This window comes from Antedon bifida, chromosome 2, assembly GCF_963402885.1.
Source record: "Antedon bifida chromosome 2, ecAntBifi1.1, whole genome shotgun sequence".
Lineage (NCBI taxonomy): Eukaryota > Metazoa > Echinodermata > Crinoidea > Comatulida > Antedonidae > Antedon > Antedon bifida.
The window spans coordinates 7,468,200-7,485,070 of record NC_136227.1 but is presented as its reverse complement, the minus strand read 5'-3'; the positions used below and the strand labels follow the sequence as shown (position 1 = coordinate 7,485,070).

The 16,871-nt window shown below is 32.4% G+C and overlaps 2 protein-coding genes across 2 annotated transcripts in view; one reads left to right on the top strand and one right to left on the bottom strand.

Moving 5' to 3' along the window:
• LOC144836048 (fibrocystin-L-like) overlaps positions 1-7,813 on the top strand; it is a 47,382-nt gene extending 39,569 nt beyond the window's left edge. The window contains exons 48-55 of the mRNA XM_078691220.1: positions 226-603; positions 925-1,321; positions 1,943-2,109; positions 3,045-3,159; positions 3,612-3,738; positions 4,060-4,208; positions 4,571-4,840; positions 5,792-7,813. Coding sequence (XP_078547346.1) covers positions 226-603; positions 925-1,321; positions 1,943-2,109; positions 3,045-3,159; positions 3,612-3,738; positions 4,060-4,208; positions 4,571-4,840; positions 5,792-6,000 — 1,812 coding nt within the window. The 3' untranslated portion in view covers positions 6,001-7,813. The remainder of the gene's footprint in view (positions 1-225; positions 604-924; positions 1,322-1,942; positions 2,110-3,044; positions 3,160-3,611; positions 3,739-4,059; positions 4,209-4,570; positions 4,841-5,791) is intronic.
• Positions 7,814-11,498: 3,685 nt separating this feature from the next.
• On the bottom strand, positions 11,499-16,616 carry LOC144835392 (uncharacterized). Its single transcript, XM_078690477.1, has 10 exons — positions 16,541-16,616; positions 16,098-16,283; positions 15,052-15,114; positions 14,730-14,929; positions 14,014-14,610; positions 13,714-13,797; positions 13,067-13,199; positions 12,413-12,535; positions 11,958-12,088; positions 11,499-11,639 (listed from the first exon to the last, which is right to left on the bottom strand). The coding sequence occupies exons 1-10, from the start codon at positions 16,614-16,616 to the stop codon at positions 11,499-11,501; spliced, it is 1,734 nt and encodes a 577-aa protein (XP_078546603.1).
• Positions 16,617-16,871: the final 255 nt, after the last annotated feature.

The following is a 16,871-nucleotide window of genomic DNA, read 5'->3' as shown; positions in this document are numbered from 1 at the left end:
TCAAAAGGAAAAAGTCTTACAGTTTTTGACTGCTTCATCCTATTTTAATATATATCCAGTCTGTCTATTAGTAGGTTACAAAATGTCAATGGTTGAGGTCACAAAAGGTCAATGGTCACAAACACTTTCAAAATGGTTATTTCACAACAGTCATTATGCTTTACCGATGATGAAAAAGCTACACTTCAAATTATAGTTCAACAAATTTATATTTTGTTTTAATAGGGTGAGCTTGTACTGAATCTTGGACATTCATCAAATCCTTGGAAGATGGAAGTAAGTCTGAGATCGGGAACTGGACCAGAAGGATCTATGCTTACTGGCAACACAACCGTTAGCATCGTCAATGGCGTCGCCAGCTTCACAGAAGCGATGCTAGACACAGCAGGATCAGGATACATCTTGGACTTTGCCATCGTCTATCCAAATACTTCGACTCTAGCACCTGTCAGTAGCCAGGCATTCTCGGTCGCAGAACGAGAATTTGAAGTTGCCGTTGGTTCGCAACCTAATGTCAGTGTAACAGTTGGAGAGAAATTTACTGTAGGATTTAGCCTGGCTGATGTTTTAAGTGGATTACAGCTTACAGATCTTGCATCTTATGTAAGTATTATTATACTCATTCAATTAAATCTAGTTATAGGCCTACGGCAGCCATGCCTAACCTAGGCCTGCTTATTTAGCATTAACAGTCTACTTTTAGAGGTATCTTTTACCCTTTCAATACTATCACCTAGCTCCACATGGTTGGTAGTACCAAACTGGAAATTCTAAAGTGAATTTTAATGTCCCTAAGCCACTAAAAAATGAGTATAACCTTGATACAAGATAAATCAAAGTATTCTGTGTTATATTTGATAATTTTGTTTTGCATAATTAATATTAATTTATATAATTAAATTTGTGTAATAATTTTGCTTTTAGGGTTACAATTGGACCGCAAGTATCGAGTTGTATGAACCTGATAATTACTTTGGGTCTCTGACGGGCAACAAAACTACTGTAATCGATTTGGCACTTGCAAACGGCATTTTTACAGACCTCTCCATTGACGGAACTGGCTTCCAGTACATTCTGGAGATCACACTGACAACCACAACCTCCAGCTCCTACCTGTTAACAAAGCAACTGACTGCGTTTGATGTTGTCCCTGCCTCGATGGTCGTCCACACAGGAGAGCCAATGGAAGTTACTTTAAGTTTCTTAGCGAATTACGGCTCGTTTGCATCCGGCAAGGAAGAGAATGTGAAAATCAACTTTCTTAACAAATTTTCAAATATCTACACAAATGTCACATTTACCGTTGAGCGTATATATGAAGGTTAGATTTATAATTTTATTTTATTATATAAATTTCTATAATTTTTCTTGTTCACCATTTTTTTAGATATAATTTCAATATATTCTAAAAAGCATAGACTATTGTAAAGTTTGTTTTTACTGTAGACCATTTTAATATTATACTTGGTGTTACAAATAGTACAGTTTTTTTTAACCACAAAAAATCGCAACAGACGCTTGTATTTGAGTACATACTTTTAACATAAGTACATTTATCATGTTAAAGGTTAAAAGCAGCATAATTATTGTTTAAGATTCTGCTTCTCACATTGCTCATTAGCAATCCTCCATTGGACATTTAAGCTGTATTTCCACTGACAAAAATTAACCGATAAAGTTCCTGTAGAAACAGAGCTTAACTATCTGAGTCATTCAAATCAAATAATTATCTTAAATGCAATAATTTTTAACATTTGACCTGAAGGACAAATCATTGCATTGTGATTAATGGTCACATGGCTGTGGAAACACGGCCTATTTTAGGATTTCAATTTTCAAGCATCTTTAAATACCTATTTTACTAGTTTCGTCTCACCCCACCTTATTTTTTTTTTAACTCTGAACTCCTATTCATTTGCATGATTGTATTTAATCCTTATAGGTTCAATTAGAATTGACTTCACCATGGTTGGGAATGTGGATAGCACTGTGGCTACTATGTACAATGATCTACAAGCTGGACGTATTACCTTGTTCATTGATGGCTTCATTATTGAAGCTGACAAGTACTACATGAAAGTGAATGGAGAGTCGTATGGCCCTTCCGATGTAAGTAGTCTACCACATTTTCATGTCTATTTTGGATTAAATTTCTATATTTTTTCTGGTGCGATTGTTAAATAATTAAAAAAAGAAAAGTAATATCACATGCAGACACTACAACATCTAATTGTATTAATGTAATTGTATTTGTATGTAAACATTATACAAATAAGTTAGGCTTTTAAAAAATGGAAATTTTCTCCCTATGCAACAAATACAAAACATTCAGTATTTGTTTTTATAACAAACCTACTCCACTTTTATCCTTAAATAATGTTGAAGATCAGATTTTTGGGCCTCAACATATAGTGTCCAAAATGATCAAACAATGATCGAGACTGGAATGGACTGTTGTATTCCACAATTGATGCAAAACATTGTTGTGATATTTTTTTATATTTTACATGGTTGTCCATCGGCACAAACCATTTTAATTTTCAGTTGCACTACATACATTTTTGATTGCCCCTGGACTGAGGGCAACTAATTATATCCAGACTGGACTGGACTGTTGTATTCCACAATTGATGCAAAACATGTTGCAATCTTTTTTGAGATTTTACATTGTTGTCCATCGGCACCGACCGTTTTAATTTTTAGTTGCCCTGCTACATACATTTGGTTGCTCCTAGACTGAGGGCAACTAATTATATCGAGACTGGACTGTTGTATTCCACAATTGATGTAAAACATTGTTGTAATAGTTTTTTATATTTTACGTGGTTGTCCATTGGGACCAACAATTTACATTTTTAGTTGCCCTACATATATTTGGTTTCCCTGATACTGAGGGCAACTACTTTTGCGAGTGTATCTATTGTTTTCAATTAGTTGTATGTACAAATCTCATGATGCACACTTTTAAATATATTGTAAGCCAATACAAGGACTGCCTTTAATAACTCTTATATAAATCTACTTGAAACACTTCTTTTTATAAGGATGAAGAGGATTCTGGGATACCTGCGTGGGCTATAGTTCTACTGGTATTATTTTTACTGATTTTGGTCATCGTCATGATTTTCACCATTTACAAATTCTTCTGCAATAAACAAAGTAAGTTAAATTTAAGTTTAACCAATAAAAGATACGATATTTTCATACATATATACCGAAAACGCATAAAATACTTGCCTGTATCAGGGAAGAGGGAGTTACAAATACATGCCTGTAATAACTAAAAAACTGCTATTTTAGAAAGAACACCCCTCAAATGGAAAATGGGATGGTTACAAAATATGTCAAATACGTATATAGTGTAGTAATTATTTTATGGGGGAGATATATAAACCAAACCATACCATTATCTTACAATCGACACCCCTTTCAAGGAAAATGAGAGAGTCCAAGAAAATGTAAAAACTGTACATAGAAGTTAGTGATATACTGCTTATATACAGTAAATCAAAATATACATTGTCTTTGAATTGATAGGACAGTCCAATTAAGTAAGTAAGATGTTTTTCTTCCAGAACAAATTGATTAAAAATGTTGTGTTTGTATTTCAGACAACAAACTGGCGGCAGTTGAAACGATGCATTTGACAGAGAAGGAAGAAGCACCAAGAATATCTAGTCGTGCTGATTTGCATGGTAGAAACACACCGGTGTTCACTATAGAAACTCCAGAAGGAGAGTAAGTTAATGTTTCATTATGTATGAAGACCCATAAATGCTAAAAGAGAATACCCAACTTGATTTCCACTTTTTTAAATGGATTATAGAATGTTGCACAACCATGGCATATTTATTTTCTCGTATATTTTCAATCTAATTATACACATTTTTTAAAAACAAACTATAATAATGGGCCTTTATAAATTAAATCACTTAATGACTTGCCTTTAGATAATACAGGTAGGTCGTAGACAATATAAGGTTTAATTTTAAAATGTTTTACTTATTAATATGATTAACATATTATTATAATCGCTGCTTCATTTTTGTCACATTTCAGCTTTGATGAAACCAAGCCGTTGAAAGATGACACATCTCGCCCATCGTCCAGTCGAAGTAAGTCACCCGGCTTCAACCATCCAAGCAGGACACCAGAGATTGTCTCCACAGCCTTGCCACCCGGATTTGCACAGGGTTCGGAAGAACATGGTAAGTACAAGCCCTTCTGAACTAGCGATCAGCAAAGAAAGTATAGGCCTAACTAGCCTAACTCAAGAGGAAAATAAACCCTCTCTACAAATCCCAGCTCTGGGCTAAAATGAAGCTTAGCCCAGGAAATTTATGAGTTATTTTTAACTGATGTAAACAGAACAGAAATATCGGAACCACATCAAGAAACTTTCTAAACACACAATAAATAGAATACAATAATAGAATTTTGTTAAAAAGCCCGATTATTTTTTCCATGATGAACTCTGCAAATTAAGTATTATATAATAAAGCTGGCCTAGAATATCATTACTTTTGAGGTATCGATTGCAAGTTGACAAAATTCATGTTTTTGCCAACAGTGAAAGAAGACCGCGCTAGCATGTTCATTATGCAGCTAATGCCAAACAGAAGTTTCACAAAGTTGGGTGAAATGAATGTGAATCTCGTTGGACCGCTCAGTAACATGCGTGCAGAGCTTAAACCGAAACTGGCCAGTCTCAAGTTAGACCAGCCGTTCGTGCTACTCACAGAAACTTTGAAAGACATCGACGGAGCGAGTGAGAAGAGACAGATCGTACACGAGGTGTATGCCTCCGATAGCATCCTCCTTCGTTTCCTAGATGATAAAGGTAATACACTTACACCCCCGAATACAAAGCCAGATTTTGTATATTTTAAACGGGATGGTGATGATAAACTTGTGAAAAAAGCTGTTTCCTTCAATACTCCACCTCCAAAATGAAAACTAAAAAATATTAGTAAGAATTATAATTCTCAAATTAACAAACTGGAGTTTGGATACCATATTTCTTTATGAAACACATTTGTCTATATTTCTTTTTTTTCATTTTTTTTTATTGATTACGTATTTAAATGTATGTAGTTAATGATGTTTTGTTTTCTCCCAAAACATGAAACAATTAAACATTGAATGTGCCATTTTGTAATTTTAATAAAGTTATTCGCTTTTGCCAAAACAAATTAATAAATTAGGGTTTCATTGCTTTCACAAAATGGACAACATTATGAAAAGCATGTTTTCCACAGCGAAAAATGAAATTAAAAATTAACAAAAAAAGTTTCTTGTGAAAACAGGGTTTAACCGATTCCGCTCGAGAAAAAGTAACCGAGGAAATATCTCATTCAAATCAGATAATTAACGGAAAATTTGCGATAATTTTAACCTTTGATGAGGACTAATTATTGCATTTTAATTGGGCACTTGGTTGTTCGGTAATGACTGATCATGCACACTTTATTTTATTATTAATTATTTGATTGGTTACAAAATTAACTGATATCAACTTTTATTATGGCTGCGGAAACATGACATGTTTACAATCTACAGAATTGCTTGTTGTTTCCATCATAGTCAATAAGTGACTGTTTTCATCTGTGTGTTTTCAAATGGACAACTCGCTATTGCATGTTATATCTAACAACTTTTTCACACACCTATCTAGATCTGCTATCAATTCCCTAAAAAATTGTACAAGTTTTGATGTAATTAAATATAATATATAACAATAACAATTGTATTTGTGTATACTAACGCTTTCCATGTCTTTTTTTATTGGCAGATATTGATAAGCTTTGTGTTTGTGGTCTGGTTGGTCAGTTCGAATGTTCGCTTTGTCATGCACAGGTCTATTGCAGTCCTCAATGCCAGTCGGGGGATTGGGCGAAACATATTGAAACGTGCAACAGTGGGAAAGACCAATCACCAGATTCCAGTTTGCTTTATAATGAGAAAGAACGAAAGGATTCCCCTCCGATTAGTTATCCATAAGTTGAAAAAGGTGGTGGTAGATTGATCACAATATAAGGTGACCTTTTAAAGTAATTCTTATTTCTATTCTAACTAAATTTTTAGATAATATTTACGAATATGCATATAAGGCGATTTTTCACACAAAAAAACTCCAAAACTAATTTTCAATTTAACTTAAACTAACATACTAGTGAATCATTTATCAACTAGTTTTAATAATTAATTAATTTCTTTTCATTGTATGGAAAATATTCCACAAACATACATGGAAGCTATATTGTAGTGGACTGGTTGCAATGTGATTTGATTATACTCATTTTTAATGATTTTGATATAGTGGTGTATTTTACTGAAATATTGTAAATTAAGTATTTTATGTGACATGTGATAGCGGATTACATTGTTTTGTTTTATATTATATTGTTAAAAAAAGAGAAAAGAAATTTAATATGTATTTTTAGGTTTTGTTTTTCGTTACATAGAAAGTAACTCGCCAAATAAAAATTGAGTCTCATTTGAGGTTTAGCGAGAGTGGAATAAAAACAGTTTTGTGAATTTCCAATCAGAAGTAAATCTTATAGTCATTGAGATAAACAAAATTCAGGTTAATAAAAAAAACAAATTAAAATAAACGAAAAAAATTGTGATATAATGAAGAATAATTAATATATTTTTGAAATGATTTATAAGATAAAAAAATTATAGAGTAAAGATATAAAATATAATATTTGTAAAAATAATGTAATCTATATCACTTTGAAGATTTTATTATGGTTTTTTTGACATTGTCTTTGAAGTTTTTTCGGTTTTTTTTGGTGTATATTGGTATAGATTAATATAATGTGTATTAGTATAATATTATATTGTAGTAGAATAGTGTTTTCTGTAAATTTAAATATTATTTCATTTAATGTTTCGTCTTAAATAGTCTTATAAAAATGTGATGGAATTACAAATACGCATGCCCATTAGTTCACTGGCGATTCGCGTGAATAAATTTGCCAAGTGAAAACCGGTTTAAAATCATATAAAACCACCAGCTCGCTTTATTCTAATAGGCCTAAAGATATTGATGAAACAAGGCTCTAACATTTAATTTGTTTTGGAAATCGTTCTAGTAGAAATAATTATTACGGGTATAGTATAATAATTAAGTTTAAGAAGTATTTGTAAATCCGCATAAAACATCTCCTGTGGAAAATGGTGTAACTTGTACACGCACAAACATGTACAGTTACTTTTACTTTTGGCTTCGTATAATAATAATAATGATTAAAAATTGTACGAAAGGTTAAAAATTATACCTAAAGTAATGGAGTGAGAGATTTAGATTTTTATGGTGATTTAAAGTTTCCTTTTCCTTTGTGCTTCGCCTTGTCCATATAATCCAATCACTGTGCTTCTCTGGCATATTATTATGCCATAATTAGTATAGCGATATAAAGGAGAGATACTTTTTTTCAGACGAATAGTATTATTGTGGAATTCTCTTCTTTATTGATGTATTATCTCGGTCTTTTTTATACACGTAGTCCACTTGCCTCAACTCGAACAAGTCAGAAATCCATATTACCAATACCAACAAAACAACTCAGGGAGTTTATTTTGAGAAGTTTCTCAACACAGTATTATCAACTGGTCCTGACTACACTGTAGTATTACCCTGGTTTTACTTACAATTTATTTACACGGACTAATAGGCCTAGTTCAATCAGTTCTATGCACGCTTAAGCTGAATTACATCCAACGTATTAATTCCTCGTGTGATCTTTCTTCCTTCCTTCGGCCTACATTACATACAAAGTTGAACCTCTTTCTATTCTTCTAGACATCTAACAAAAAATTGATACATTTACGTTCTTAATGCTCAACTCTGTTATCTCCAATTACCTCTGATTATACCTCCGATATGTTTTAGAAGTACATTCGTTTCAGAATTTAACATAAGCTAAGCCCGTCGGAGGTATATCGTATGCCTTACCGTTTTTGTTTTTTTTTTTTTTTTCAAACATTGGAACGCATTTAAAAAAAAAAAAATTTGTAATGTTTAATTCCGTCCAATCAGTGATTTCCGCGTGCAATCGGCGATTTCCGTCCAATCAGTGATTACCGTCCAATCAGTGACTTCCGCGTGCAATCGGTAATTTCTGTCCAATCAAGTGAGTTCCGTCCAATCAGTGACTTCCGCGTGCAATCGGCGATTTCCGTCCAATCAATGGTTTCCGTCCAATCAGTGATTTCCGCGTGCAATCGGTGATTTCCGTCCAATCAGTGATTTCCGTCCATTACGTTTATTAAGATAAATTTGGTGTTTTGTATTTACATGATTATATATTCTTTCTTTAAAAAAATTAAACTGCAGGGTTTCTGTATCGTATTTATATTGATGAACATTGTGTAATACTAGTTTGGTACTTTTGTGTGTAAAAATGGTATAAACCTATCAAGATTAATCTAGTTGTTTGTTTTGAAAGAATTTTAGCAATATTATCATAGGGAACAATAATTGATAATACGGTATTTTGTTTTGAAATTTAATTTTTTATGAGAAATATTGCGTATCATAATTATCTGCGAACAATCATATAATGTGGATAGTCTGCGCTCAAAAGTTTGAAAATGGAAAAAATTTCGACCCTTTTATATTTTGACATAACTGGTTATATCATAATTGACATGGCATAATCGCATAATTTCCAAAAATGGCAAAATTTCGACCTTTTTATTTTTCGACAAACCTGGTTAATATGGCTCTATAAGATGATACAAAGCAATATATGCGCATATATAGCCATATTATCGCTTATTAATTGAATTTTAAAAAGTCGATAGTTTGGGCATTTTTCTATAAAAATCTCTATACTATAGTAGGCCTACAGGATTTTTTCTGAAAAAAGGCAAAATTTACCTTTTTATTTTCCGCAAAAAATAGTTAATAAGATAATACAAAGCAATATATGCGCATATTTAGCCATATTATCGCATAATAATTGAATTTTAAAAAGTCGATATTTTGAGCATTTTTCTATAAAAATCTCTGTACTATATAGTACAGGACGTTTTCCGAAAAAAAGCAAAATTTCTACCTTTTTATTTTCCGACAAAAATAGTTAATATGGCTCTATAAGATGATACAAAGCAATATATGCGCATATATAGCCATATTATCGCATAATAATTGAATTTTAAAAGGTCGATATTTTGGGCATTTTCTATAAAAATCTCTGTACTAGGCCTATAGTACATGGATTTTTTCAAAAAATGGCAAAATTACGACCTTTTTATTTTTCGACAAACCTTGTTAATGGCTCTATAAGATGATACAAAGCAATATATGTGCATATATAGCTATTTCGGGCATCGATCGATCGATCGATATTTTGGGCATTTTTCTATAAAAAAACTGTGATTTAATAGGGTTATAGAAGATGATACAAAGGAATATATGCGCTTCGATAACTATATTATTATTATTGCATAATAATTGAATTTCAAAAGGAAGGGAATTTTTGTACCTAGTACCTAGTTTTCGAAAAGTGGCCAAATTTTGACACTTTTGTATTTTTACACAACTGGGTACTATATACTGTACACATAATCGTATAATGTTTTACGCACATGTTACCTCAACATATTTAAAATTGTCTATATTATGATTTTTCGATCAATTTTCGAAAAATAGCCAAATTTCGAATCTTTTATATTTTGACATAACTGGTTAGGATATCATAATTGACATGTGCTGTGTTCTTCGCATGTCACCTAAATATAATTATTTTAAAATGTCAATACTTTGCCATTTTTCAAAATTTTTTTTTCTAAATATAGCCAAATTTCGACCCTTTTATATTTTTGGTTACTGCGCATGTTACCTCAACATATTTTAAATTGCCGATATTTTTCCATTTTTTGCAAAAAATCCCTCTAGAAATTTTATAAAAATAGCCAAATGTTTACCCTTTTATATTTTGGGTAGGATGTCATAATTGACGTGCGCGTAATCGTACAATGTATTCTGCGCATGTTACCTCAACATATTTTGTCTAGGCCTATATTTTGTAAATTTTTCGAAAAAATCCCAGTGTAAAATTGCAAAAAAATAGCCAAATTTTGACCCTTTTATATTTTGTCATAACTGGGTAGGATATCCTAATTGACATGTGCTGTGTTCTTTGCATGTCACTTAAATATAATTTATTTTAAAATGTACTTTGCCATTTTTCAATTTTTTTTTTCTAAATATAGCCAAATTTCGACCCTTTTATATTTTTGGTTACTGCACATGTTACCTCATCAATATTTTAAAATGTCGATATTTCGCCATTTTTCAAAAAAATAGTACAGGGAAATTTTCGAAAAATTGATAAATTTCAAACTGAAAAGTCGGCATTTTGGCCAAAAATCCATATAGTGTGCTTGGTACTTGAAGTTTCATTTCGTTTCGTTTATTTTTCCACTCACTTATATATATAATTTGAACAAACATGAGTATACATATTAAATGTGGGTGGATGGAGGTCACAGTAAGTTCACTGAACTTTAAGTCGTGACCCCCGTAGGAGTATAATTGAGTTACATGCAGAGTTTAGAAATAATTATATACATTCTGCTATTATAGAAAATTAGTGTCACAGAAATGGTAGAAGGAGGAGGAATAGACAAATAATTACACACAAGAACATTTAAAGAAAAGGTATTTTTACAGTTTTAAGGACATCGGCCTATATGATAAAATAATAGATGTTGCTATGTATGGATGTGAAACATTGGCGACAGTGAAAGAATATGCAAGAATGAAACTTTTGAGACGGTGCTAGAGGAAAATGTTAAAATGCAATACACATGATACTACACAGAAGGCACGAGGCGAGGAAAATAATGACAAGGATAGTGTGGAGCAGCAACAGCATCAATGAATAGGGCTTAGAATATAAAGATAAAGAGGAGTAAGGAATGGTAAACAAGATTAATGGGAAGAATAGCTAATAATATTGTTATTCTGAACTAAAAAGGGAAGTATCAGGAATAGTCCTGAACAGGGAGATGGGCGCCCCTGCCCACCGATGAGTTTCGGGATCCCTTTGACCCGGAGGGAAAGTATCCGCTAAAGGTCCCAGGTTGTTAGTTTTTAAATTAATTAGTGTTCCATCATCTTCTCATCAAAATTAATGTCTCTCATTGTTATGCTATGACAACATAATGTCAATGACGGCGAAATGTCCCCAATAATGGGGATAGCTATGCAAACAAGTAAGTAACAAGTAACTAAATAAAAATGTATGGAAAAAGACTGTTCGAATGGCAGATGGCAAGATTTCATGCCGTAAAGGTGTTTAAAGCTTGGTTCCCACTAGAACGTAACGCTAGAACGTAACGCAAGGACGTAAACGCAACGCAAGCGAATAAGCCATCGCTTGTGATTGGTCAATTCACTTGCGTTGCGTTACGTCCTTGCGTTGCGTCGCTAGTGGGAACCACGCTTTAACCAGGAGAAGACGCATAAACATATTCCTGGTTTAAGCGTATGTTCCTTCTGCTGACAAGAGTGGCCGAGTTTCTCCATCTTCAAGTCGACATGATTTCTGTGTGTTGACTAACGATGGCAGACACTTCTCTTTAGGAATATATAGTTGTTTCCAGGATACAAATGTCATAATCTAGTCCAAGAAGACAAAAAAGAATGTATTGCTAATTTCTAAAATAAGGTAAAATGATAGATATGATTCCACTACCAAATACATAAATCAGTAGAGAATTCTCCTTGAAACGTTTTGTAAAATTAAGATACCACACTCCTCTTGAAAATAGAAAACTTCCTCAAAACCATCATTTTCAATCCATTTCCAAGTCTACATGTATATCCCAATAGGAATAATATAATGAATTATGAAAATATTTTTTAACGTGACTGGAAATTTAGAACCAACCTGTGGAAGAGTAATTAATAAAATTATAGTATGTTATACTATACTCACCAAGCATAACACAAGGATTGCAAGTAGAACTGACACCAAAATATATGGTTTATTTAAGGCACCGCCTGACCACAGAGGTCCAATGATGGTTGCTGTGTTACCAACAGCTCTGCGAATACCTTGACCAAAGCCTGCAACAATTTATAAATAAAACCTTCTATAGATTATCTACTTCTTGAAAAATGCAAGTCACAAGCGATTCCATATCACATAATAGCAATATATTTGCCTGAGGAGGAAGAGGAATAGCCAAATAATTAAAGAACATTTAAATAAAATGTAATTTTTTACAAAATAGATGTTGCCCTGTATGGATGTGAAACATTGGCGACAGTAAAAGGATATGCAAGAATGTTAAAATGCAATACACATGAACATATAAAAAGCAATTTTTAATCAAATTGTTAATAAAATTGTTGCTACAATACTATTATACTACTAATTAATTTAAATACCTTGTATTTTAAGAGGTGTCTTTTTGGAAAATGATGCTATGGATGCCACAGCAATAAATGGAAATCCCAAAATTTGTATAGAGAGACATGAGATGAACCAAGCAACATTGCCATCAAAATCACCTGAAAATAAATAGACAAAAAAAGTGTGATGTGCCCATCATCGTTTTTTGTCACATAAAGTTTGATAGTATAGACGGAGCTTTTGGTAGTAACTTTAGCAATCTATCTGCAATTCTATCTTTAACCTTATAAAGGTTTTGGTTTTTAGAGGACCCTATACTAAAAAAAAATATATTTGTATACGTTTTGGAAACTCTTCGAATTGAATTTTTTTTTTTTTTTTTAAAGGGTGGGGGGGGGGGGGGGGCGTGGTCCAAATTAAATAGTATGAATAGTATCTATAGTATATTTATTATTAGATGGCTTCTCAAAATACAAAAACAGAAGTTTTTCAATTGGATTTTTTTCTCAATTGATTCATACTTCTTGTGTTATTTACATCTTTCATTGTTATATAATTTAATCACCATTTTATACATTATGATTTATTATATTTTTTTTTTCAACAAGAAAATCTCAGAATTTATAATGTATTAATTTTATAATGAAAGAAATAAATGTTTATTTGAATTACTTAACAGTGGCACTTACCTGGTATTGCCCTTGGTAAAAAATATAGCAATATAATTAATGGTAGAATTTCTGTAAGTAACCCAATAATTGATAAAGTTCTATCTTGACAACGTTTGCTCATCCATCGAACAAAGAAATATCCAATTATCAACTGCAGAATATTAATAATATGCAAGTTAGATTTAACGACAAACATCAGAAATTACACAACAAATAAAAAGAAAAAATTTAAATCCTACCAGGAACAGAAAATCCTAATCAGAAAAAACACTTCCATGTGATGAATAGTGATTGCAGCAGTAAAGCTGTCAATTATCCAGTAAACCAGTCTTTAATTCAGTAAACCAGTCTTTAATTCAGTAAACCAGTCTTTAATTCAGTAAACCAGTCTTTAATTCAGTAAACCAGTCTTTAATTCAGTAAACCAGTTTTTTAATCAAGGAAACCAGAGTATTGAATTTAGCAAACCGTTCTTAATTCTAGTAAACGGATTGTTAATCTAGTAAACCGGTCTTTATTAAACCGGTCTTTAATTTAGTATAGTAACTCAGTCAATAATAATAGTAAACCAGTCATTCTAGTATGCCAGTTTATAATCCAGTGAAACAGTGTTTAATCCTGTAAACCAGTCCAGTATTCCTGTCTTTAATCTAGTAATTCTCTACCTCAAATCCAGCTCCACAGTACAGCAGGCTATTTGGTATTTCTCCAAATGAAAGAAATGTTTCTGCAAGTGGAGTGAGTGAAGCCTATAAGAAACAATGTTTGACATAATTTTAGCACATTATCTTGGTTTAAAATTAGATCGAGTAAGCTTACACTTAGCGATGAGTTTATACAGTAGCTCAGGATTCAGTAAGGAGTGGGCTTACAACCACCAGGTGTGGGGTTATACCAGGGGTGGCTTATACGACAGGATGGCCTTACCGAGTCACAGCAGCCTACATTAAATGTTTCACACTTACCTCAAGAGCTGTTTGGTTGAACAAAAAAACAAACTGAGCAAATAAAATTACTACGATTTCTTCCCTTATCAATTCTAAGTAAAGAAAACAATTGACAGATAAAAATGAACACCAGCAAACAAAAAACAACAACAAACTGGGAAGTAAATTCCATGAAAGGTTATGAGATGCAAGAATTATAAATAATTTACCATTTATCTTTTGAAAAAATGTCATATCCTTGTATCTCATTTTAAGTATAAGTGACAGTTCCATGTCTTCTTCTTTTTTATTCTTCACTCCTTCCTCATTATTCACTGTTCCGTAATCTGAACTTTGAACCCCTCCGTTTTTATAAACACCATTTGAATTTGAAATCGATTTATTTTCATCAATATCACATCTTGTCGAACCAACTGGTTGCCTTCTCATTTCATCCGATTCTTCAATTCTTTCATACAAATCATTATTTGTAAGTTTTTCATTAGTCACGCCATTGGTTGATGATTGACCTTTGGCCTGTTCATCAAAACTTGACTCATCACTGACCAATGGAAGATCGAAGTAAATAAAAATCATTAGTATCTGCAGTAGGATCCACATGATCATCATAAACAACTGAAAAGAAATGAAAAAATGGGTTCCAAATTGTCCAAGATTTCAGGATTTTCCTTTAGCCTCTAATTGTTGGTAGTAACATGCACATGTAATTCAGACATAAACTCAATAGTCCTTACCCCTGGTGATGTAAAATCATTGACTTCAAATGGGCCAATCTTGAAATCAATCTTAGATAAAAATAAGTTAAATCCAGGACCGAAAACAATTCCAAACTGACGCGAAGCCATGGCCATTGATATCACTGCTGTACGTTTATTGGCGGGTGTGGTGCGTGAAATCTGCGAAAAGATAGTTGCTGTTACGCCTGCACCCACACCTAAAAAGGAAAACACAGAAATACAATGTAAGTACTGGAATTGAAAGTTCTACAAATAATAATAAAAATGATAATTATCCGATTGTCAAATGAATGAATGTACAAAAAAAGCAATGCGTTACCTGCTAACAATCTAGCAGCTAACAGAATATACTGACTTCTACCAACAAAGTATAAGAAGTTACCTTAAAAAATATAAAGAAAAAATATAAGAACATTGATTTTTATTAAATTATTAAAAATTAATTGGAATCTGTTCCATATTTCATATTCCTAGAGGAAGGAACGAAATTTACAATCCTGCAGATTTATTATTTTGACCCAGTTAATGAATCAAGAGCAGTAACTCCTATCTTTTACAAATAATGTAGCGAACTTATTTATTTAAACGAAGTCAGTTGGCTATGCATGTGAGAAAAATAGGTGACATTATTAATTGCAATGTTTAAAGTTTCATCAGCACTAGACATTTTAAACTGGAGGGTACCAGATTAAAAATCACTTTGCAAACAGTCTGTGAAGTTTGGTTGTGATTACAACTAAGCAATATGTGTTTACTCAGTCTGGGGTCATAGGTCATCCATAGTCCACAATATTAACAATCCCTTTTCCTTTTCTCATTGTTGCATACTATATAACTGTAGTGTAGTATTTTTTGCACCTGGTCTACTTTACACAGTCAAACTTTAGAAAGCTTTCTTGCCAAACTATGATTTTGCTCATGTTTAAAAAAAAGAAACTTTGGCCTCTCGTTGTGACGTCGGGGACTACACAAATAAGTCAAGTTTGGTCTTAAGTTTAAAAAAAATAAAGGACTAAAAATGTAATTTTATATGAAATGTTATTGCTTTCACACATAAAACAAAAGGAAGTGAACAATTGTGAACAGTCATGCCTGGTCAATTAATTTGTCAACTGGAAGCTAGGAAGATTTACAAATGCATGCTGTCAAATACATCTTTGAAAAAAAAGTACCCGTAGGCTATTAACATATTTAATAGTAGATATTTTTAAACTATACTGACTTAGCCCACTTTTTTAAATTTCCTGTACAAATTGGTAAATGTAAGAATAGGTTAAATAGTAAAAAGAAGAATTATTATTTTATCATAAAATGTTACAAAGAAAAAGAAAATGCAAAGAAAAAGAAAATGCGAAGAAAACTTACCAACAATTTCAAACATATTTGCAAAAAGAATAAGTGATTTCGTCTTTGATGTTCTGTCCTGCACTATTCCAAATATCGGAGCTGCAAAAAGTCCAGAGAAACTGAAAGCAGATATAACCACTCCAAGGAAATATTGCGGAGCTCCCAGATCCAAAAGGAATAGGTTTAGTGTTGGAATTATGACCGCTGCAGAAAGACAATAATAAAGTCTGCAAGGAGAGGTACTGTAAAATATTTGGCTTTCTTTTTGTAAGTCTTGCCTTATATTGATGTTTGATTTATCACACAATTTATACATAAATAATTGAAAACTTTACCTTATAGTCCGTAGCTTCCCACACTCCTCCTCACTTTATAAAAGTAAAAATAAGCCTAGCTAGAAGCTAATAGTAGAGTATTATTATGTCATATGGCACCACTGGGACCTCGTTTACTGTACCTACCGTATTCAATACCACCAAATAAAAATATCAACCAACTAGCCACTGTTGTCAGTTTCTTTTTTGTATCCAACTCCATCTTCAAAATTTCAAATTATGTGTTATTTTTTAAACGTAACAATTCATTTTTGCTTGCCTTTGAAAAGTTGGTCCACCTAGGACAACAATGCTTAACCTATTTTTTGTAATAATCAGTTACAGTGACAATGACAACTATGCAAATAGTCTGCATGTATCTGTGATTACAGCTAAGATAATGTGCGACTTCAGTGGAGCTACAGTACATGTTAAATATACAGTATGTAGTCCAGTTGGTTGTTTTCTTTAGCCTAAA